The sequence below is a fragment of the Lontra canadensis genome, unplaced genomic scaffold, assembly GCF_010015895.1.
Source record: "Lontra canadensis isolate GAN:19392208 unplaced genomic scaffold, GSC_riverotter_1.0 scaffold68, whole genome shotgun sequence".
Taxonomy (NCBI): Eukaryota; Metazoa; Chordata; class Mammalia; order Carnivora; family Mustelidae; genus Lontra; species Lontra canadensis.
In genome coordinates this window covers 6,090,229-6,112,817 of record NW_022631062.1, presented here as the reverse complement: position 1 = coordinate 6,112,817, position 22,589 = coordinate 6,090,229, and the positions used below count along the sequence as shown (strand labels likewise).

The window sequence follows — 22,589 nt, the reverse complement described above, 5'->3', positions numbered from 1 at the left end:
ATGCTCCAAAATTATCCCTAAACTGGCTTCAGAGGAATTACACCGAACGGAATGGAGGTTCTGAGAATAAGGCCCTCCACTGGGGTGGCAGTTGCCTTTGTCAAGATATATCTCTGCCTTGAGATCAGATTCCCAAGGGCACTATGAAAGAATTCCTAAAGTCCTCCTAGCTTCGGAATTTTTCTGTCTTTCTTGTAAGAGGAAACCCAGTGTGCATCCCTCACCTTCCCCCCTCCCACCCCCGCCACCCAGCTAACTCCTAACAGTCCTAACACCTAGAAGTCAAGTCCTAACACTCCAACACCCCAACACTTCTGTCCTTTGTCACCTAATATTTGCACCCAGATGAGTCCTGAGTCATGGGCTATGAAACACTCCCGAAAAGAGGGCAGAAACCCACTCACTTGCATAACAACTAAGTAATGGATGAGTTTAGAGGAAACTCTGAGTGGTAGAAAGGAGGGAGAGCTGGCATTGGGGAAGAATGAAACAGAATCAGCAAAGAGCAAAGGACAGACGGATCCTAAAAAGACACAAATACGCCAGCTGGTGAGATAAGGAGAAGGTGCCCTACGGGCCAGTCCACTCCATCCTGGGAACTCTTAAGGGATCCTGGGCCAATTTTTTAAAAAGAGTGTAGATTGTTAAAAAGGGGATTTGCTCAGGAAGACAGACAGGTACAAAGTAAGAGCAAAGACCAAACAGGCTATTGTATTACTTAATCACATGGGCCCAGGACACAGGAGGACACGGTCAATGAGCATTTGTTGAAACTGAAATAATCAAACTCTCTTCGCTCAAGTAAATGAAATATATTTCAAGAAAATGTTAAAATAAAAACATAAATGAGAGGCCTGAATGGCCATCCATTGTGGTGTATGGGGAAAAAAAAAAAATCAGGAAATTGTATTTGGTATAGAAAAATGTGTTATTTAAGAGACAGATTAATTAAAAGAAGTTCTTAAAAAATTACATGCCCAAAACTGAACTTTTTATTTGGATATTTTATTAGGTTTTTATAGCACTGCAATAATGTTCCATCCCCAAAAGTATTTAGGATTGCTTGGATGAAAACATTAAGATAAAAATTGGTGACAAAAAAAAATTGATTACAAAGACTATTTAGATAGAATACAAAAATGCCTCTTTTATGCCAAAGGCATATGTTTACAGTCTTAATTAGAAACAGATGGTCTTGTTTTTTTTTTTAGATTTTATTTAAATTCAAGTTAGCTAACATATAGTATATTATTAGTCGCTGGGGTAGAATTTAGTGATTCGTCAGCTGCATGTAACACTCAGTGCTCATCACATCACGGGCCCCCTTAATGCCCATCCCCCACTTACCCCATCCCCCCACGCCTTTCCCTACAGCAACCCTCTGTTTGTTCCCTAATATGAAGAGTCTCTTCTGGTTTGCCTCCCAGATGATCGTACGATTTAGTTATTACTGAAAGTGAAGTTCTAAAAGTCATTCTAAAAGATAACTAATTTGGGGTCAATTTGGTTATATTTAGAAAGTCCAGCCCAAATCATCCTAGACTGACCCTGAGCTCAGATGGCAATTCTGCAGCTTCTTTTGCAGTGCAAGACAGCAAACCACGTTCCCCTGGGCTCTGAGTTCATCTCAAAGAGAGCAGTGACCCTCGTGGAGGAATTTCTAAGGCACCCGTTTCTGCAAGCACTTGCTGTGATCCCTGAATGAAGCGGAACCTGGAGAGGGGGTCACCTTGAGACAGACAGCACCTTGCTACCCCCGCACTGGACAATGGAGATGGAAAAGCAAGGAGCAGACATGATTCCTTCCCTAGAGTTGGGGCACAGTGTTTCCCGGAAGTTGTACATTTCACAGCAGCCCTAAAATGGTTCCGGAAGAACCCAGAGCACCAGCAGAATCAAGGGCTACACTGAGCAGACCTTTGAGAATATTCTCGTGGTTCTAGGATACTTCAAATGCGTAGGGTGCCTAATGGGAAAACCACAAGCTTCGGATTCTGTCAGAACTCGTTCAAATTCCATCTCTGCTACGTCCTGGTACTCAGTAGCCAAGTGACATCGCACAAAGGTCATGAAACCCTCCCCAAGCGTCTGTGAAACAGAGATGGTCACGCCAATTAGAAAGTCAAGATTAGGTTCATCTTCACACAACAACAAAAACAAAGTTTAAAAAAAAAAAAAAAGCTACTTTACCTAACATAGAAAGTTATCTGTCTTCCCTGTGCACATAATTTGAGAGGTCCAAGACTCAAAATGGGGGCTCCATGCAATGAAAGACCCAGACACCTTCTATCTTTCTTACTGGTTATCCTCACACTTGCCTCTGTCGTTAAGGCGAAGTCTTCGAGCAAGACAGCTGCTGGAGCCCCTGACGTTTGTCTGCATCCTCGACAGCAGAGGACAGAAAAGGGGAAGAAAGACCCAACAAGGATGTTTTCTAGCTAAATCAGTCCCTTTTTACAGAGACATCTCAAAAATCCTTCACAATTATCCCAACTGCATTCCGTGGGCTAGAAATAAGATAGATGGCCATATTGAACAGCAAAGAAGATCTGGGAAATGTAGATGCCGGATTCTAGATGGTGAGGAGGCAGGTTTTAGTTTGAACAGAAACTGGGTGAGAAGGCAGAGCCACCCACCAGACATTAGAGAGTATACGGGGAGAATGAGAATCCCTACACGTACCAAGCCCCTGAAGGCACTCCACGCATACCACATGCCCAGTAAATGACACGCTTATTTTTCTATCACATCAGAAAGTAAAACTGGGGAGACTAGAGCTGGGTTCTTCATTTCTTTTATATCCGCCAAAATGCACGGACCAGGGTTCTCCACCTCGGCACTATGGACACGTAGACCAGGTGACTCTTGCTGTGCAGGGCTGTCCTGGGCACTGCTGGTTGCCGTCAGCATCCCCGACCGCCACCCACCTGCTGCTTGTGGCTTCCACCACCACCTGAGACAACCAAAACCGTCCCCAGCCGTTGCTACTTGGGCTCTCGGGAGAAAATCACCCCAGGTTGAGAGCCACCGTGTAAACCTACACAGGACAATCAGTCACTACTCCACATGACCTACAAGGTAAATGGTGCTGAAGACCCTTGAGTTGGCAGTGCTGACTTCGTTATGGAAAGCGGAGTAGAGGACAAAGGTGTAGATTCTCTGAATAACAAATAATCTTGCTAAGTTACATGGATACAAAATGGACTGTATTGTTACTTTCTTGTAAAGCTAAAGCACTAAAGATGTACTTTGGGGAGGAAGAATGTAATACACAAGTCTTACTCGTTCATGCCCTCATCAGAAATATCTGTTGAGCAGCTGGTAGGTGCCCCCCAGCATCGTACGCTAGGACAGTGGGGAACCCCACGGTCAACAAAGAAGACAGAGTCGGCTTCTGCCAAGAGTTTACTTTCTGGTCAAGGAGACAGAGTGTGAGAGAGAAAACAAGACCTCTAAAACGGCATGTCAGGGTGTAAATGAAGCGTGTAATGAAGGGGAGGGGTTGGTTGGGGAAAGCGAGGCTGAGAAGGTGCACATGTGCTGGGATGGGGATGAGGGCAGGGGGGACCGACACCCAGTTCTGGGTGGACAGAAGAGCAGCCTCCAAGGGCTAAAAGGAGGAGGAGATCAAGTAAGAGAGAGAAAGAGGGGGAGACACGGGGCCAGCGTTTGGGTCTGAGCAAGATGGAGAGAGAGCAACAGATGTAAGGTGGACAGCACGATTCAGCTTTTACGTCTAGATGGTCTTTCCAGGAGCCCTGCGCGGACCGCATGGTTTGGGGCAAAAGCCGCGGCTGGGAGACTCCACACGATGCTCGTGGCCGGCGCGGGCAGACGATGGCCCGCTGGACAAGGGGCGGGGCAGGCGCTGGAGGGCGGGAGGAAGGGATCCTGTTCGTCGATGGCAGGCACCAATGATGAGCGTGCGTGGCTTCTACAAAACATTCCACGATCCCTATCTTTCAAAACATATTCAGAAAGTTACATCATTATTACTCCCAGGTTTTATCTGTTACTCGGCTGTCCCGGTATTTATTCTCAACGGGTTTTCAAGTTGTTGATCTCTGGGCAGCACGACGGAGAAGGCAGCGTTCCGAACTCTGGCACCCCTCCACCCCTCTGCTGAGTGACTCCAGGACTGTTATCGAATCGGCATGTGCCCGAGCGTCCCCACCTGTAAAACGGAGTCCCTACCGCTCACGCTTCCCCTCATTACCCTAAAGACAAAGAGCAAAAAGACTCTATGGGTTCCACAGATCCGAAAAGAAACGCAAACGGTAATTAGCTGCGAACGTAGCCGGTGGTGGTAATATCCAGAGGCGATAACTTGGATTGGCGCCTAAGATTCATTCCCAAAGATTCAGACTGAAGCCAACCCTTAAACTGATGTCCGCTTTGCACTGTATTCCAAAGTTTCTCGTGGGGTCAGCTGTAACTTATTAATGCGTTCCTTGCTTTTAGGCAAAGGGAATTGATTTCTTTTCTTGGGAAATGCAGTCTCTCGTGTCCGCCTTGCTCATTCACGAGAAGATACGGTTTAACAACGCATCGTTCCAATGGGCGGGGTGTGTGTGTGTGTGTGTGTGTGTGTGTGTCTTTAATTGGGATACTTAAAAACACAGTTCACAAGAAACTTTTCCATTTGAATTTCTTTTAAAGGGGTAAAAAAAGAATTTCTTAATGGAGTAAGGAGAAAGGGCGTTGCTTAAATGAGAGATAATACTGGTAATTCATGAAACACTCAGCTAATATAAAACGGGGCAGGAACGCTACTCGGGGACTCTCATCAGCCTCGTGTCCTTTTCTCTCGGTATGTGTACATACACCTTCCTGCGATGATGACATAAACGAGTTACCCAACACGCCAGTGGAAGAACAGTGTCATAGAGCCTAGGAAACCTGTCGCCAGAGCAAATGTTGACGTTATTACATAAAAAAGTAAACCGTAAACCAGGCATTTCATTTCTGCCCAAGACTGAGCAAGTCACAGCTAAGCGAAGCTTACTTCCATCACACTATTCCATATTTCACCTACGAATTCTATTTTTAATAAGATCTGTGTGTATTAGACGTCGTCCTGTGTGCACGGACGTTGGGATGGATCTCTGCAATGAAGTTCTTGGTGTGGGATAGCAGCCTACAGTCACTGACTGGGAGAGACCGGGTTTGGAAGACCCTAGAAAATAATAATGTTCTTCATAAACAAGTTATCTGTGTTGCCCAAATAACATTTTAGTGATAAAATAAAGGACTGTTTGAGTTTTAAGTCTAATAGGAATGTGGATGAAATAAAGCTCATCAAACACTATCAGGATCCCAAAGTTGCCAACATCTTCAGCCAGCGGCAAACTGTATTCGTACGGTACATACTACAAACATACACCAATGCACATGCGTATTTTTTTCAGAATTGCCGTGTTTGGGGACTGAAGTAAAACGTATGCTATTCACTGCACGAATCGATAAAATGAAAACTTTCGAGTGTGTGTGCCCGGAGAGGGTGACTCAGAAACGGAAAAGAGGCCTTTTAAAGAGTCAGATTATTTAACCAGCAATTCTAGAAGTTCTGCACCCAATTCCAACTTGTGTGTGGTGTGGGTGGGCGGGTGCAGCTTCTACAAACACCCACCAGCCCTCCAGCATCGGCTGAGTGTCCTACACGTTAACTCACTTCTGCCACTATGTACCTGGTGACAGTGTCTGTCTCGGGGTTTAAGGGCTCGGTCGCACAGGCTGCTTCCCTCCCCTCTGCCATGACCCACCCCCCACGCCCACCTCAGTGCCCATCACAAATCCCAGATGTCACCTGCGCTTCTGTCTGACCTGCGGCAGATGGCAGGGTCCCACTGACCCCCTCGTTGGCTTCCATTCATCTGCTAGGGCAGCTCAGCAGAACACACAACCAAAAACTTGACTGAGTCGCTCACTTTCGATGGGTTTATTATGAGAGGATATTAGCTCAGGAGAAGACAGGTGGGAGAGATGCACAGGGCCAGGCACGGGGAAATGGCGGGGAGCTTCCAAGGACACCACCTGTCCCCAGGTCTGCATTTGCACACGTGTCACACGTGGGAGCTCTCTGAACCCTCTCCCTTTTTGTTCCGCGTTAAAAGGAGGCTTCATTATCTAGGCATGATTGATTAAATCATTGGCTGTTGGTGATTGACTCAACCTCCCGCTCTCTCCCGTCCCTGGAAATCAGGGACTCGGCCTGAAAGTCCCAACCCTCTGTTCAGGGTTGGTTTGCGTAGCAACAGCCCCCTTCCTTAGCCGTGTTCCAAAAGTCACCTCATTCACATACACCCCTTGGCGGTGGAGAGGGGCTTGTTAGGAATAACAAGACACTTGTTTACCTCTGGGGCTCCGGAGGGATTTTAGAAACCGAGGACAAGAGACCAAGCAGCCCAGAAGACGGTCCCAGTGTTCTTATTGCTCAGCAAGTCCCAAGGGTTTGGGGAGCTGTGAGCCAAGAACGGTGGAGGAAGATCAAATACACGAGAAGATATTCTGGTCATGTGTATGACCAACCATACGTGTCCCACAAATCACAGTATCGCAAATTCCTGCTAACAACACTACATACAAAATAGCTTAAGTGTATGTAGAATGCAGCAAATCTTCTGGTGCAACCAGAAGACGTTTCCTCCTTAAAATGTTTTTGGATTAAAAAAAAATTACAGGGAGAGAAATAAGGTAGCGTGTAGAAAAACTGGTATGTGTGTCTTGATTGCAGCGATGGCTAATGGAACCTACAAGTCATGGACTGGCATGTGACGATACACGTATATTGCACGTATATTGACAATATACACGTATATTGATGTCAACGTTCCGCTTTTGACGTTGTCCTACAAATATGTGAAGTGGAACTTTCGGTGGAAACTGCTTAAGGAATATGTGTAATTTCTCTGCAGTCTTTGCAACCTTGTGTGACTCTAGAATTATCTCAAAACGACAGGTTTTTAGAAATATTGACGCAGTTGTAGGGAACATACCTTAGAACATTGCTTGTGATTCCGGCACCAAACCAGGGAACCATTGTTCTGCAAAAAGAGAAAGAAATGTTGTCTCATTAAATAATTTTCTAACTACACTGTGAATATCGTTTTTCCATATCATCCTGAACAGAAGAGCAATTTCACCATCCTGATGTTCTCTCTTCCCAAAACAGAAAATGTGTTTCTAACGTAAGTTCCAGTTTCATCCTTGACCTCATGATAGAAACACAGACGTATAAAATAAGAAAGATTTCAAGTTGTCTGAGAGGAAGAGGGTCCGAGCCACCTCTCCTGGCGTGCTGAGCCGTGAAATGCAGACCCGTGGGGAAATGAACACTACGCATCTCTCCGGTAGTAAGCAGATTGGGTAAATTTACAAGTCAGGGGTTTTCATCTCAAGCCACAGAGTTTGAGCCTGGGAGCCTGCTGTTACTGACAAGTCACCGGGTGGATGTGTGAGCGTGGACAACGGACTTGCTATCCTTGTACCTGAAGTTTATCCGTCTGTAAAAGGGAACACTATCTCATGCATGATGTTGCCGGCATAAGGAAATAATACACCTACACCACGTAGCATGGCTTGATAACTCAGTCAGTGTGGAAGAAATATGACAGCTACGGTTTACTGCATCTACCATCCACATTTCTGCTGGGAAACCTCTCATCTCCCCATGACTAACGTCTTGGGCGTGATTTCTCCTTTGGCTGGGATACGTTATGTCAGAATGTGTGAGGCTGCAGTGGTTGGTAGAGGTAGTAACAGCAATCAACCCATAATTTAGATACTGTGGCCCCTGTTTCCTTGAAGGTCAGGATTGGGCAGGATATACCCTGGCCTGTTCCTCTGTCTGAATCTCTAAACTTTGCATTTTGAGAACATCATCTTCTACCCAGAGAACAGTAGTGTTACATTTGTTCCCCATTCACAGAAAAGAAAACTGAACCAATATATCTTTTTAAAAATAGTTTTACAGCAAGTTCATGGAGATATAATTCCTACACGCAACGTGTACGTCTTCCGAAGCGTACACACCAACGGTTTGTAGTAAGAAGTCCATTCTGAAGACCGAGAAGTGCACTCACAAGGCTGTGCAACCGTCGCCACCATCTAATTGTCAAACACTGTCACCAACCCCAGAATGAAACTTGGACCCATCAGCAGTCACGCTCCCAAACTCCCTCCTCCCTCAAGGCCCTGGCAACCACCGACCTACTCTCCTTCTCTGCAGAGTTGACCGATTCTGGAAATTTCATGCAAATGGAACTGTAGAACAGGTGGCCTTTTGTGTCTACATTCTGCCACACAGCACCATGGTTCTCAGCTGGCTAAACGGTAGAGTATTTTGCTCTGCCAATACTGCTGCAAAAACCAACACTTCCTACCGTTTTGTCCGACCGCGTTGTATGGAGAGATCCTATTTTTCTCTTCGTGCTCCCAAGAATCTACCTAAACATACCCCACTTCCAATAACATGCCGTCCTAATACAGGATTCCCACTGAAACAACCTCAACTGCATAGAGTCAGAAAGTTTCCTCCGCTGGACTGAGACGGCCGGGCTAAAAGGCCACGGCCCCATGTCAAAGCTTTAACCGTGAGATCTACCATGAGGCCGTAACTCTCCTTTGCAGCCCCGCAGCCCCAGAATCGTAAGGCAGACCCACGACGTCAGCTAATCTGGTATCGACCTACCCGACCCCCTGCCGACCTCTGCAGGCCCTCAGTGTGCCCACATCTCTCGCTGTTTCTCAAGGTTCACTGGCCGGACTGGCTGGACTGGAGCTGGGCAAGGACAGGAACAGTCGGGGAGGAGGGAAAGTGTGATTCTTGACACGTCTTTATCAGAAAAATACTTAGACTGGGTAGAGGCCAAGGCAAGACAAATGGTGGCCGTGCTTTAATTCCCCGGAAGGAAGGGTTCGTAGAAACGGCGCGAGAAAGCACCGCGCGTAGATGGACACGCATCAGGGGAGCCCCTGACACGGTGACACACTCAGAGTTCACAGGAGGATCAGGCAGGCTGCAGCGTGGTCGCCCAGGCACAGGGCGACCACGGCAAAAGGCAGAGGTCAGACGCCAAGAGGCGCATCACAGAAAAGCGGAGAGCGGCCCCCAAGGCACCTTCGGTGAGCCTCCTACGAGAAGCCCGCCTCACCGTCCTGCCGGGGACGGCCCTTCCTCCCCGTGCTGCACGGGGCGGCTCCCGCGGGGACTTCCCAGGACCACACCCATCGGCGCACCCCAGACCCCAGTCCGAGTGCCCCATGCTCAGCGCCCGGTGATGGACAGCGGTGAGGTCCCTTCCCAAGGGACTCCAGACTGAAATGAGTGAACCTGGATGTTGGAGACGGGGTCAAGGCTAGTGTCTGAACCAACATAGCGTCTTTATCGGGGTCGCGGTCTAAGGACCGTGGTCAGAAGGTCCTGCTCCTTGTACAGGGAACCTACACATGGCCCAGCTTCTGCCCTGTTCCCTCCCCATCCTCCCTGCCCTGGACAGATGGACAGGCCTCTGGAGGACGTCGTGGTGCCCTAACGGCCTCTGTCCTTGCCGCGCTGCTCTGAAGACATGCACCCCCCACCCCCGGTCTCTGGGCCTGGGACAGACGTCTTTTACTTAAGTCGGCTCCACGACAGGAGCGCCTTTCCCCTCTGTCCTGGAATGCCTCCCAGGACAGCAGCCCAGCTCCTGGCTCTCACAGAGGTGGCTTCTGTCGCCGGCCGCGGGAGGCACCCAGGGGCTGCTGAGTGGACACGGCAGTTGCTGCTGGCCCCGAGCAAGGACCGATAAAGTATCACTAAAGGGGGTGGGGGTACGTCTTTGCCGGGATTATTATCCGTCGGGACTGTGGTGGCACTACTGCCCACATCTTCATGGCGGGCCTGTGCTTGGCGCTCCCACACTTAGCCCGCTCGCACACCCCACGCCGTGACACCAACTTCGTCGATCCATTTCACAGCTGAGAAACGGGGACTCTCAGAAGCCAAGTGAAAGAGCCAGAGTCATGAAGCAAATGGCTAAGCACAGCACAGACGCCACCGTGAGTAACGGTTCCAGGAAACAAGGGGTGAGCCCGCTGGTGGGTTTTGCAGGAATCTGCAGAGTCAGAATCTTGGGAGGGGGTAAGGTTGCTTATGTGGTCCTAAGTGTCATGGGTTCAGGAAGCAGCAGATCAGACTGATGGGCTGGAACAGAGACCAGGAGAGGAGGGCGCATGCACAGACAGAAAGCAGACGAGAGTCGATGTGGACTGAGGGCTAGAAATAAAATGTGTTATGTACTAAATCTCAGAGGATAAAACAAAAAAATAGAAGCTAGGAAGAGTCACGTATCTGGCACACCTTGATTTAGCTCCCTCTTGCTTCCTTTGACTGTGGGTAAAATGGACAAAGCTCAACAGGAAAACACCAAGAATGGAGCACAGAGGGCCATCAGCGCCCCAGCAAAGGCCCCCTCTACTGCCCCGCCATGCGCAAACCCAGCGCTCTGAAACCCATTAAACCAACAGCTGTAGCCTCGTGGTCAAGCTGCATGGATTTGGAGGGGAATTAACGTCAGGGCTTTTCCTCGACCAAAACATTTTCATTTTAAGCAAAATTTCCCAGTAATCATAAAATGAGACGCTGTCATAATAGAGAAATATTGGGGGCCACAGCAAGCAAGCCAGGAAGATTATTACGGTGGTAATCGGGTTTTCCGTTGTTGTTGTTCTTACCGACGACAGCACGTCCCAGAACACTCGGGAGGATTAAACGCATAATCCTCGGAAAGTATTTAGCAAAATGTCTGCAACGGAGTTAGAGGTCCAAAAAAAGTCCATTACGACTGACATTACTTTGCCGTTATGACTGTTTTCAGGAGTGGGGGGGGGGGGACGCTGTACTCAAAACCCCCCGGTCCCTATGTATAATAGAGTCCAATCTTTTTACTGAGGCTCAGGAAAGCGAGCCCACCACGTTTTTCTCCTGGATGGTAACAATCTTGCCACGTTTGCCAATATGAGCGGGCAACGGTATTATTTTCCGTTTCATTTCCTTCAGGCACGCGTATTTCCTTTAGCGTGAACTGTCTGCATTTTGCCATCTCCATTCTGGATTCTTTAACCTTATCGACTCTAGCCGCTATGGGTGCCAACTAGATTTCACAAAGTCATTTGTGTGTAACAGGTGTTGTAAACATTTTCTGGTCATTTGCCTTTTGGATTTATTCGTGTTTTCTCTCTGTGCAGAAATTTCTATACAGATACACACACACATACACACACACACACAGACGTCCATAGATATGTCCGTCTGCATTTCCTTTTTGGATTTTAGCTTTCCTGTTTTTCTTAAAACAATCGCCCCACGGCAAGGTTTTGCAGCTGTTCTTTGCTTTTGCCTTCTATCAATCAGCATCCGCCATTCTATTTACCTCCACAAAGAACTTCTGAGAACCCTGCCTAATGGCATCAGGGATACTGGTAAACCCCCCGATTAACGCCAGGTGCACACACACCGAACCGTCCAGCTCCACTGCTCACCTGTCATGCTCTGGGAGCAGAAGAGCCATGGAAAAATACAAGAATTCAGTACATTTCAACATCCCGCCCCCGGGGGAAGTTCTTAGTCAGATTACAATAGCCTTCGCCCATGAAGCCACTGGAGAACACAAACAAAATACAGTATTTGCAATCAAGCCTCCTTCTGGCTTCAAGCCAGCAAAGACAAAGAGTCACAGGACGATTGCCAGTGGAATCATTATTGTACCTCCAGGTAGGATCAGACACGGGGGCTGGGGTACAGATTACATCCTGTATTTTACTGGTTTAACTAGATCAAACATGAGTGCTAGTCAGTCCACCTTTCAAAGAGTTTAGGTAAGTTCAACCAGCTGCACCCGGACATTATTTCAATAACATGTTCAAAGTCTCTCCATTTCCAGCTTCTTGATTTCCTTCTTCCTTAAAGAAAAATAATTCTCCAAAAGCTTCGAGTAAAGGAAACACTTCATTTACTCCAAGACAACCCACAAGGAAAGGATAAAGATCAATGAGAACTAGCTATCTACATAGATGCATTTGCAAAAAGAGAAGAGAGAACAGATCGCACATTTTCTTTAACATAAGCAGGTGTAGGTGTGTAACCAGGGCTAACTGGCAGTTCTGCAAACACAACACTAAACTATGGTCCAACTGCAGGACAGAACATTTGAAACCGAAACTATCCCAGAAAACCCACATAGACCAAATGTTTACCATTCAACCCTGTGAAGCAACAAATCATCAGCTTTGACTGTCAGTTGCCAATTCTGATCTCATATTCAATATAAGTTTTGGGGGCACCTGCGTGGCTCAGTCAGTAAAGCCTCTGCCTTCTGCTCAAGTCATGATCTCAGCGTCCTGGGATCGAGCCCCACATCGGTATCTCTGCTCAGCGGGGAGCCTGCTTCCTCCTTACTCTCTGCCTCTCTGCCTACTTGTGATCTCTGTCAAATAAATTAAAAAAAAAATTAGAAAAAAATAAAATCTCTTTAGAAATAAAAAGTAAATAAAATGTAAGGTTTTTTTAAACGAAGGCATGGATGGGCACTTGCGTGGCTTGGTCGAAGACCCTATGACTCTTGATCTCAGGGTGCTGAGTTCAAGCCCCATTACTTAAATAAACAAAACTTAAATAAAAAATCAAAAAAGGAAAGTATGGATTAAAATTTAGGAATTCATTTTCATCCAGATTATTTTCCTATTACGTTGGAACCATGCAATAATATACTTAATTTCATTTATTATTAACAGGATGTGCTTGTCTACTGTCGATATACTTGGAATTTTCCCCTGTATTCCACAGCAGCTAAAAGATAGTGGAGGAGAAGGTCATTATGAGGAGGCATTTCTGTCGCTCGGATTTTTTTTTTTTTTTTTTTTAATGAATGTTTGCAAGTGATCATTTCGACTATAGATTTCGTTCAAAATATTTCTCGGGACGCTTCTATGTACATCACTAAGTGAGAGAAACTCATCTGGAAAGGCTCCGTGCTGTAGGATTCCAAATATGCAAGCTTCCCAAAAAGGCAAAACTAAGGAGATGGGGGAAAGATCGTTGGCAGGCAGGGCAGAGGAGGGCGGGGCATAAACGGTGGGACAGAAGGGATTGTTAAGGCAGTGAAAACACTCTGATAGCATAACGGTGGCTCCATGTCCTTATCCATTTCTCATGTACAGCACCAGGAGGGAACCCTAACGTGAACTGTGGCCTCGGGGGATAACAGTGTGTCACGGAAGGTTCACAGACACAGCCCACGGACCACGAGTGAAGGACGTTCATCCCGGGGGGGGGGAGTGTGCATGTGTGGGGACAGGGAGTCTCTAGAATAATGTACCTTCTACTCGGTTTTGATGGGAACCTGAAACTACTCTAAAAAACAAAATCCACATCAAAGTCTCGAGAGGGGAAAGAAAGCAAGCTTTGTGTGTGTATTTGTTGATCGTAAGTAGGACTTCTTTCAAAAGTTACAGGTCGCCCTCCTTAAATAAATGGCCGTCCACCCCGCACTCTCTGTCAGAAAATCCTCTCTGATTCCACCAAGGTCACACTGAACTGAATTTTCAAGCAACATCAGCTATCCACGTGTCCGTCCCCACGGACGCCCAGCCCTTTCCCTGTGCCCAGTGCCGGAATGCACGCCCAGCCACAGTGTCTTTGCTTCACGTCTTTGCTCCCAGCAGCTCGTTGGGAACAAGAACCTTTGCAAGCCCTGTCCTTCCAACCAGGACATGTGCCCCCAACAGGCCAGGCCCCATGCATCCTTCGGGTCACAGAAAATGCTACTACTTTGGGGAAGGCTTCCATGAGCCCTGCACCCTATACCAGATCCCCGGTGACATCCCAGATTCCCGGTGACACACACTCTAGCAAGCTCCTTGCACTTCTCTTCCAAAACGCTCTACCATGGTGGACGCATGTAAATGTGTTATTTTTAAGGATCAGGTGCCTGAAAACATGGTAAAGGCAGAGTCTGTCTGTATTTCTTGCTTACCATGGGCTCCCTGACCACCTTAAGAAATATTATTAATTAAATAATGAATGAAAGGGAATAGGAAGTCATACAAGAAATTTACACTTTAATCACTAGGTCATAAGGACCTGAAAAGAATGAAATTAAGTAGACTGAGGTGTGCAAACCGTTCACTTTCTCTGAGAGGAGCTTTGAGCAAGGAGGTTCATTATTTTGTTTCCTATAGAGCTCAAGAGATTCCGCATTGCAATATCAAAAATGGAACAAAAAAACTTGCATTCAGAATCAAATACAAATTTTAGAAATGATCATGCTAATTATCTCTTTACAGATGCACATAATTAAAGTTATCTAAAGAAAATTTATAGCACAGCAAGTGCCAGACTATGCCATATGGGAAAACATTACATTTTATTAACATGCTACTATGAATTTTGACAAGGAATATTCTAATGAGTTCTATATGGGGGAGAGCATTAGATCAGGACAGAATTTTTACTCCTCAGGGTTCCTGTGAGGAGGGCGGGACCCAACACAGGATCAGAAGCAGTAGCTTCTCTTAGGACGTCTCCAGCAACGGTCTCCCGCGTCAGTCTCCTCCAGGAGGGCCTGCTGGTCTCAGAATCACTCTTGCCAGCTAGGACTTCAGATACGAATTCCCTAAGCCGTATTTGGTATTCCAATGTGTATTTTCAGGAGACAACTCTGGAAAGGTGAGCCGTTCCCACAGAATCATTTAAAACCCTGAAAATTTCCTGACAGAATCCCTGATTTGTGCTGAAATAATTCCAGCCTGAAGCCGGGTTAGCGGGAGCACGGACGGTCTTAACTAGAATTGAGAAAATGAGTCATTGTACGAGGGGAAGCGCAAGAAGAACACCACCTACTAGAACCCGGGCAGTTACGGAAATGCTGATAGAAAACCTGAACAGCAAAGAAACGTCCCTGTCAGTGTCCGTCTCCTTCATGGCTTCCCATTCCTCACTCTGAAATGTGTACTTCACGCGCCGGTTGTGTGCAAGTTCTTCCAATCGCAGGAACCACTCGCCCGTGGCCATCTCGACGTGTCTACACAGTAAACACACGCTTGGGGACTCAAGCGGCCAGTCCCGCAGGGCAGAGGCTTTGGGTTCCTTGCGTGGGAAGGACACCCGCTTCCCCGGTGGGGGTACTGTAGTCGGACACACCTACTTCTGTTCCCAAGCCTTTCTCAGAAGCTTTCCTGACCTCCATGATTTGTTCGTGTCTAAGTGATGTTGACAAAGACAAGACTGGGAAGAAGGGAAAAGGAGCCGTGGGAGAAGCGGACAGAACAGGGCAGAGGGAAAGGGTCCACACCGTCTGGGGTAAATGGCACGTTGGGCCTGTGGGCATAAGCGTGAGATTTAAAGACTCATACAAATGGAAGAGCAGATTGGAATATAAAAGCAGGTTTTGTTTGTGACTTCGCGAGGCACAGGGAAACGCGCGCTGTTTCGGAGCTCTGCGGCCCCGGCTTACAGGGAGCTGGCCCAGTCGGCCCTCCGGCCGGGTCTGCGCCTCGGCTGCTACGGTGGGCGAGGGAGCTTCAGCTCAGCCTCCATGGCAACCCTCAGGACTGTCCAATCTGGGGCAGGGGGTCCCCACTAACGTGGGAGCATCCCAGCTACACCCACTGCAATCCACAGTAATTAGACACGAAGCACAGAAGAAAAGACTGGCGGATGCCAGGGGCGAGGAGTTCCGGAAACGAGAGTTAATGCCCACGGTCCACTTCTGGGACACAGAGTCTGTCCTTTCAGCAACCGTGGGCAAAACTGTGAGACACTGTGCTTCACTAAGACACACAACCCGGCCGTCATCCTTCCCCGACCGCGGGAACCGCGACACCATGACTGCTGACCCGTCACCGTGGTCAACATTTCACGCACGAGGACTCGGTCACGGCTGTGCGTGCCCTCACCGGTGAAACGAAGGTGTGTACGTTGTTGCTTCCACACAGGGCGGGTTTCCCTGCCATTTAAAATGTGATCAGTGGGATACCTGGGTGGCTCAGTCGGTTGAGCAACTGCCTTTGGCTCGGGTCATGATCCTGGAGTCCCAGGATCGAGTCCCGCATCGGGCTCCCTGCTCCGTGGGGAGTCTGCTTCTCCTGCTGACCTCTTTCCTCTCATGCGCGCTCTCTCTCATTCTCTGTCTCTCGAATAAATAAAATCAATCTTTAAAAAAATAAAATAAAAATAAAACTAAATAACAATAAAAATAAATAAAATGTGATCAGTGCAGGGGCCCCTGGGTGACTCGGTCATCAGCAGCCCACCTTTGGCTCGGGTCAGGATCCCAGAGTCCTGGGATTTAGCCCTGCATTGGGCTCCCTGCTCAGCGGAGAGTCTGCGTCTCCCTCTCCCTCTGCCCTCGCCCCTTTCCTCTCTCTTTCTGTCTCTAACAAATAAATAAAACCTTCAAAAAAATTTTTTAAATAAAAAAAAAGTGATTGATATAATTAGACAATGGTTTGGCATTGAAAGGGGAAACTGTGGTGTATGCAGACATGCAAATGAAGAAACGAAAAAGTGTGGCCAGTACTGCCACAAGCCCGAAGTTTCGTATTTAGCCAATACCATACAGGATGTAAGCAAGCAATAGGACACAGCAGATGACACTGTGTCATGTGATGATTGATGTATGAACAAAAGGAGTCACAAAATGCAAATGAAACACAAAAGAAATCATCAAAACTCCTGGACCAAATAAAAGGTATTGCAGAACAAGATATTAGTAGGACTAAATGATGTTTCTTAAAAAAAAAAAAAAAAAAAGATTTTATTTATTTATTTGACAGAGAGAGACAGCACAAGCAGGGGGAGGCTAAGAGGGAGAAGCAGGCTCTCCGCTGAGCAGGAAGCCCAAGGCTGGACTTCATCCCAGGATCCTGAGATCCTGACCTGAGCCAAAGGCAGATGCTTCACGGACAGAGCCCCCCAGGTGACCCCAAATGATGCTTCCTATATGAAAGACCATCAGTGAGCTTGTGTCCTGATTTTACGGTAATTTTTTTTCATTTCTTAGGGTTGCATAAAAATGGATGTTGCACCCGTGGTTTCTTAGGTTCATTAAAATCTCTTCTACAAATTCACGATGGCTCTCGACAAACCTTATCTTCCCCATAAGGACACATTGTAAGAGTTCCTCTTTCAGGGGCAGCCCCTCTGTTCCCTAACCTGCATTCAAGAAACGACCAGCGACTTCTTCAACTGACCCGTGTGTCAGAAAAAGTGAGCCTGTGGTTAAAGGGAATGAAGGATTATTATCAGTGCTACATGGAGGTCTGTCCAGACCACAAAAAGATAAACTCAGTGTGACTTTCGATGGCCTCGAACGTCGCACGTGCATACAGAACTTCTACAGACGTGAATCGGGATGGAAGGAGCTTCTTGTGCTCTTTGTTCTTCTCAGTGAAATTAGGACGTAAGTAATTTTCCAAAAGAAGTGAGATGATGGAGGGGAGGTTGGACGACAGCGTCAACATCCGGGTTAGTTGCTGAAGGAATGTGGGAGCTGATGCGAGTAGAACTACACTGCCAGGATGGGTGGATGGTACAGATGTTTACCTCAGGTCATGAGCTATGCAAATTCATAGGAACACCATTCCACATGATTGTGTCATTTTTTAAAAATATTTCATTTATTTATTTGAGAGAGAGCAGGACAGAGGACAGCAGATCAAGCTTGTCTCCCCACCAAGTGTAGCGCCTGATCCTAACACCCGGGGATCATGACTGAGCCAAGGTCTGACACCCAACTGACTGGGCCACCCATGCGCTCCAGACTGTGTGAGTTTCTCCAGCAGGACCCACCCCTGAAATGACACACCCCGAAATGACACACCCACGTAGACAGCTTTAGGGCTTGATGGAGTCAGAGTCAGAAATCTGCAGTCGGAGATTAGCCAAAGGGCAAAAAAAAAATAAAGCTATTGATCAAAAAAGCCAAAATTAAAATGATACATCATGGGCTGCAGACAGGACGCCACAGGAAATTAAAAGAGGAAGGGCCTGTGTCACAGTGCTTCCCACACTGGGGGTTCAAAGAACCACGTGCGGAATCTGTTACACACTGAGGCTCTCTGGATTGAGATGGGACCCAGGAATCTGTGGACTGACAGATGTCCTACATGTTGCTTACACTGTGACACTTGTGGTAAGCTCTAGGACAATAGACTGTGAACTCTGAGGGATTACGGAGTGAAGGTCTAGTGAGGAACGATATGGAGCGGTTGTAGAAAGCAAATTAAAGCATGAAAATGGTTAAGTGTTTATGGTCAGAGTGGAAAAGCATGGTTTAAAAAGTGTGAGGGAGAAGAGTTCCGGTGCATGATAGGTCCCTGGTGTGCCAACAGTTGGAGCCGCTTCCACCCCACAGGGAGAATTCTGTGGCGCACCAGAGTAATGGTCGGGGGGCGACGGGGTGGCTCAGTGGGTTAAGCCTCTGCCTTCAGCTCAGGTCATGATCTCAGGGTCCTGGGATCGAGCCCCACATCGGGCTCTCTGCTTGGCAGGGAGCCTGCTTCCCCCTCCCTCTCTGCCTGCCTCGCTGCCTGCTTGTGAGGGCTCTGTCAAATAAATAAATAAAATCTTAAAAAAAAAGAGTAATGACTGGTAGTGAATCCTGTCACATGCCACCCAGATGTCCCCATGCGTCCACGGCTGAAATGGACATACCTACTGAGCTCAGACAGGTCACGGCCAAACTCTACCTCTCCCCACCTGGTAACCGTACTCAATGGAAGAGAGGATCGTGAACCACGCCACACCCCAGGGAGAAGTCCACATGGAGGGACGACGGTCTGGTAGATGCTGTGGGACAAAGGACCAAGCTCCCTGTCCCAGGCAGGGTTATTTCGCAGGCGCAGCTCCAGATGGTGCTGTGGTACCACACCAGCCCAACTCCTGCCCGACGCTGCGTCCTTCACTCCCCCTCGGGGGCTGATCCTGGGAACATCGCCCAGCCAGGTTCTGAGCTCACATCTCAAAAGCTCAGAATGTGCTCCACAAATAACAACTGTGCCTCCCCATCACCACATCCAGGAGGAAAGAGTTTTCTCCAACTGAGAGGCTTTTGGAAAAATCCAAGTTACAATAAAGCCAAGGGGACAGGAAGCATTCTCTCTTGAAAAAGGTGAGGGTGTTGAAGGAATGAACCAAGTGGTGGCAGGCAGAGGGGTGCCCTTCCAGTGCCAAAGATGGAAGTGGAACCACAGGAAACAGCAGGTGAGCTGGGGAACATTCTCGCCCAAGGACAGATCTCACTAAGTCCAGACAGGTCTTCCTCGGTGGGCCAAGCTAGCTTAGGACGCATTACAAATTCAATTCATGAAACTAAGAGAACTGTATTCTCTTGAACGTGTTCACCAAAGAAAAACCTAGTGTTGACGCAGAAGGTTGCAACTCATTGTCCGCGGCTATTTTTCATCTGAGCATTTAAAAGCAACTTTGTTGTGAGGCTGTGTACCCAACCACTGAGAGAACAAGAGAAATCCTTAAAAAAAGCGTCAGCACCATTCCAAAGTTCCTGTGAACAATTAAAGTCATTATCAAAGCAGAAAAAAAAATGCAAGAACAATGCGGAAAAACAATGTAAACACACAACAATTCTTAATTACACCCTTTGCTCAAGCTCCCTGGAATGGCTAGGATGGGACGCAAATTTACAACTCGCTGAAAGTATACTTTAATGACTAGCAATGTTTAGGAGGCTTCTTTGGTCCTTTCTTTCCCTAATTCTTGTTGCTGCTGCTGTACTTCTATCGTACGATGTCTTAAACATGAACAAAACAGAAAAATTCGTCAAGAGAAATTCAAGCAAAATAGGAAAGCATGCACCCAGCCACTTAAACAATGACGTCATCAGCTCTCTTAGTTACATCAGGGTTCAGCCCTGTCCCACCTGGTAGTGTGCAAATGGTGCCCTTATTCATAGCAACTGAAAGCCAAGTTATTGTTCTATCAAAATGTTGTGAGGGCATTTAGAATTCTGTCTCTGCCGCAGGTAATCAGCTAAGCCGGGTTGGACTCCAGACCTCTCTGGGACTTTCTACATCATGACTAACATTGCCTCTGTGCAAGGCGTTCCCATCAGTGGGCATTTTGGCCAACTCCTTTCTGGGAGAGTCCACAAGTCTATCCAAACATGGCCAAGCTGTTCTCTAAACGTAACCAGGACAAGAAAAGGGACTCAAAATGTGTTTCTCAATACCCACTCAAAATGTTTGTAAACTGCAGAATTCTGACTCAGATGATACCATATAATTACAATTCAGTGAAGACCTTGGAGGTTCATGTAATCCATCTTCTTGCTGAAAACAAGACAAATCGAACTCGTTAATGACATGTAATTGTCTTATAACACAAGCCACTTTCCAAGGGAAAGGGTTTCAGCATCTCGGTAACATGCTACCCTGTTCTCATCTCATTGAGTTTTCCGTCCCTGAATTCCTGTTGAAATGCATTCGGGGCAACAGGGGTGAGGAGTTATTGAAGGTCAGACTTCCTGCCTGCTGATATCCTCTTCTGTGCTTAACAAAACGCTCTCATCACTCTCTCCAAAACACGCACAACGCCTTAGCAAAAGGTCCAGACCAGATGAGGACACAACATGCGGTCCATCCTGTCAGTATGAAGAAGGAAGATCACACAGACATTATTCATTTCCATAACTCAGGGGGTACGACACAGAAGATGATGCGAACAACCCACACCTTGGATGTGAATGTGACATGGGGACCTTTCTGAGCAATGCTCACTAAGGAGAAGGGCAAGTGCAGAGTGCGTTGGAAGGGAGGAGCTAAGCATCCCACAATGGCGCTAACCCTCAAAACCACCCCGCCTAGGCTCTCTGGACACATGAGGTTACTCACTGTGGTGGATTTGAATCACATGTGAAAGCCATCAGCAATACTGGCAACACAAGACTCCGGAGAACATTCTAGATCATTATGAAAATTGTGAGAGTTTCAATGGAGACTCGAGCCCAATGTTCTCCTTGTGTAGATGAAGACACTATAGCCTCCAAAGGCTAAAAATGGGCAACCCATGGCTGATTCAATCAGAAAGAATATCCTGACAGAAAGCATGCCTCAACTTGGAGTCACCAGAAAAGGTCCCTTATCACAAAAATGCAAGCTTTCGAAAAAAATCCATTTCTTCTTTTCTAAAAAGACAAGAAGAGTATTTTTGTAAGGCAGACACAGATATTTATGAAGACCATCTGTGATCATTTCAAGTCAAAGCGGTAGTCAAGCTGGCAAGAGGCAGAATCCATCAATATGAATGATTTGCACATAAAAGGTAACCGTTAATAATGTAGAAGGTCTCCGAGAGGTCTAGGGTCCTGGGTGGCTCATGCAATTCACTATGGAGAAGTCAGAATTCCAAGAGCCCTTAAGAAGTTCTGATATAATAAGAAAAAAAATGGTTTTCCATTGCTTATGAATAAGATCAATCTTATGAATTTCTACATTGAATTCATAACCCACAACCCATAACCCCCTTTTGGGGAACATGAATCCAATAACATCGAAGACTGTTTCTTTTGGGTTCCTGCACCCAGTTCCAATGGAGGATGGGCTGTGGGATTCCCTACACCCCACCAAGCAGCAACCAGACCTCAGGAGGGTGTGGGAGAATTTAACTCAATTCAGATTCCACAGGCAAAGGGCTCAGGCCTCCAGGACTGCCCCACAGTGCACCCAGCCCACCAATCGTTCTGTGCAGATTCCTACCTGTGCTTCTGACCACCAGGCCAAAGACCCAAGGTTCCAACAACCCCCTCCTTGGGTTTGACTGATTTTCTAGAGCAGCTCACAGAACTCAGAGAAACATTTTACTAGGCGACTGAATTTGAATAAAAGCTTGTACTGTCAGAATAACCAGATAGAAGAGATACTTTGGGCAAGGTATGGGGAAAGAGGATGGAGCTTTCAGGCCCTCTCCAGGCTCCTCACCGCTATGTGCTCACCAGCCCTGGAGCTCTCTAGACCCTCCTCTGCTGGGTTTTTCTGGCGGCTTCATTACACAGGCATGACTGATTAAATCATTGGCCACAGGTGACTGAGTCAACCTGCAGCACCTCTCCCCTTCTGGACGGAGCGGGACGGTTGGAAGTCCCAACCCTCTGTTCACAGGCTGGTGCCACTAGCGACCTGCCCCCATCCTTAGGTTACTTCAGGACTTTCCAAAAAAGTCCCCTCATTAACATAACAGAAGACACCTCCATCACTGCATCAACATCACAGGAAATTTCAAGGGGTTCGACCCAGGAACCAGTACGTGAAAACCAAATACATGAGAAATCTATTTTGGTCACCTCAATTACCAGATACATATTCCTTATAAACCACAATGTCACAGCATTCTTCATATTATTTAAAATTCAAAAGGAAACATAGTGACAAAGTTTCCTCGGGCTGCTACAAGGAAGGACCACAGCTAGGTGGCTGAGACAACAGAAAGTGACTGTCATAATTCTAAAGGCTGGAGGTCCCCTTACAAGGTGTCAAGAAGGCCATGCTCCTGCTGAGGGCTCCAGGGAAAGATTCATTCCACATCTTTCTCTTAACTT

The 22,589-nt window shown here is 47.1% G+C and overlaps 1 protein-coding gene across 1 annotated transcript in view; it reads right to left on the bottom strand.

Annotated features, from left to right (window-relative positions):
* The window catches only part of ANOS1 (anosmin 1), a 170,146-nt gene that overhangs the window by 129,298 nt on the left and 18,259 nt on the right, over nt 1-22,589 (bottom strand). Inside the window, exon 2 of the mRNA XM_032880226.1 lies at nt 6,996-7,043. Coding sequence (XP_032736117.1) covers nt 6,996-7,043 — 48 coding nt within the window. The remainder of the gene's footprint in view (nt 1-6,995; nt 7,044-22,589) is intronic.